We start from the raw sequence: 387 nt of genomic DNA on the forward strand, positions 1-387 counted from the left end.
TACTTAAATATTGTGTCTTTCTTCCATTCTTTATATTTCTTTTTGTAAGAAGAACCCTGAAAGGAGTTTCTTTGTTTCAGATGCTTTGAAACCTGTGTCCATGGTTATTGCTCTGGACCCCCAAACTATGAGTGCATCTGTCACTTAGGATGGACGGAGCCAGACTGTGCCACAAACTGTGGATGCAATAACCATTCCACGTGCAGTAGTGGTTTGGGCGTTTGTGACCAGTGCCAGGATTGGACAAGTGGAGAGTTTTGTCACGTGTGCCAGTAAGGAAATGAGTTCTCAAAAGTCATAAATTTCAGTTGAAAGACTTTTACCTCTTTCATTCATAAGTCATAGAAGATATTGTGAATGCCTAAAAGTGCAAAAGTTAAGCTCAAA

At 39.8% G+C, this 387-nt stretch overlaps 1 protein-coding gene across 1 annotated transcript in view; it reads left to right on the top strand.

Moving 5' to 3' along the window:
- The window catches only part of LOC119586148 (multiple epidermal growth factor-like domains protein 8), a gene marked incomplete in the record, with an annotated part of 25,388 nt that overhangs the window by 16,457 nt on the left and 8,544 nt on the right, over nucleotides 1-387 (top strand). The window contains 1 exon segment of the mRNA XM_037934841.1: nucleotides 81-272. Coding sequence (XP_037790769.1) covers nucleotides 81-272 — 192 coding nt within the window.

The sequence above is a fragment of the Penaeus monodon genome, chromosome 21 (assembly GCF_015228065.2).
Source record: "Penaeus monodon isolate SGIC_2016 chromosome 21, NSTDA_Pmon_1, whole genome shotgun sequence".
NCBI lineage: Eukaryota > Metazoa > Arthropoda > Malacostraca > Decapoda > Penaeidae > Penaeus > Penaeus monodon.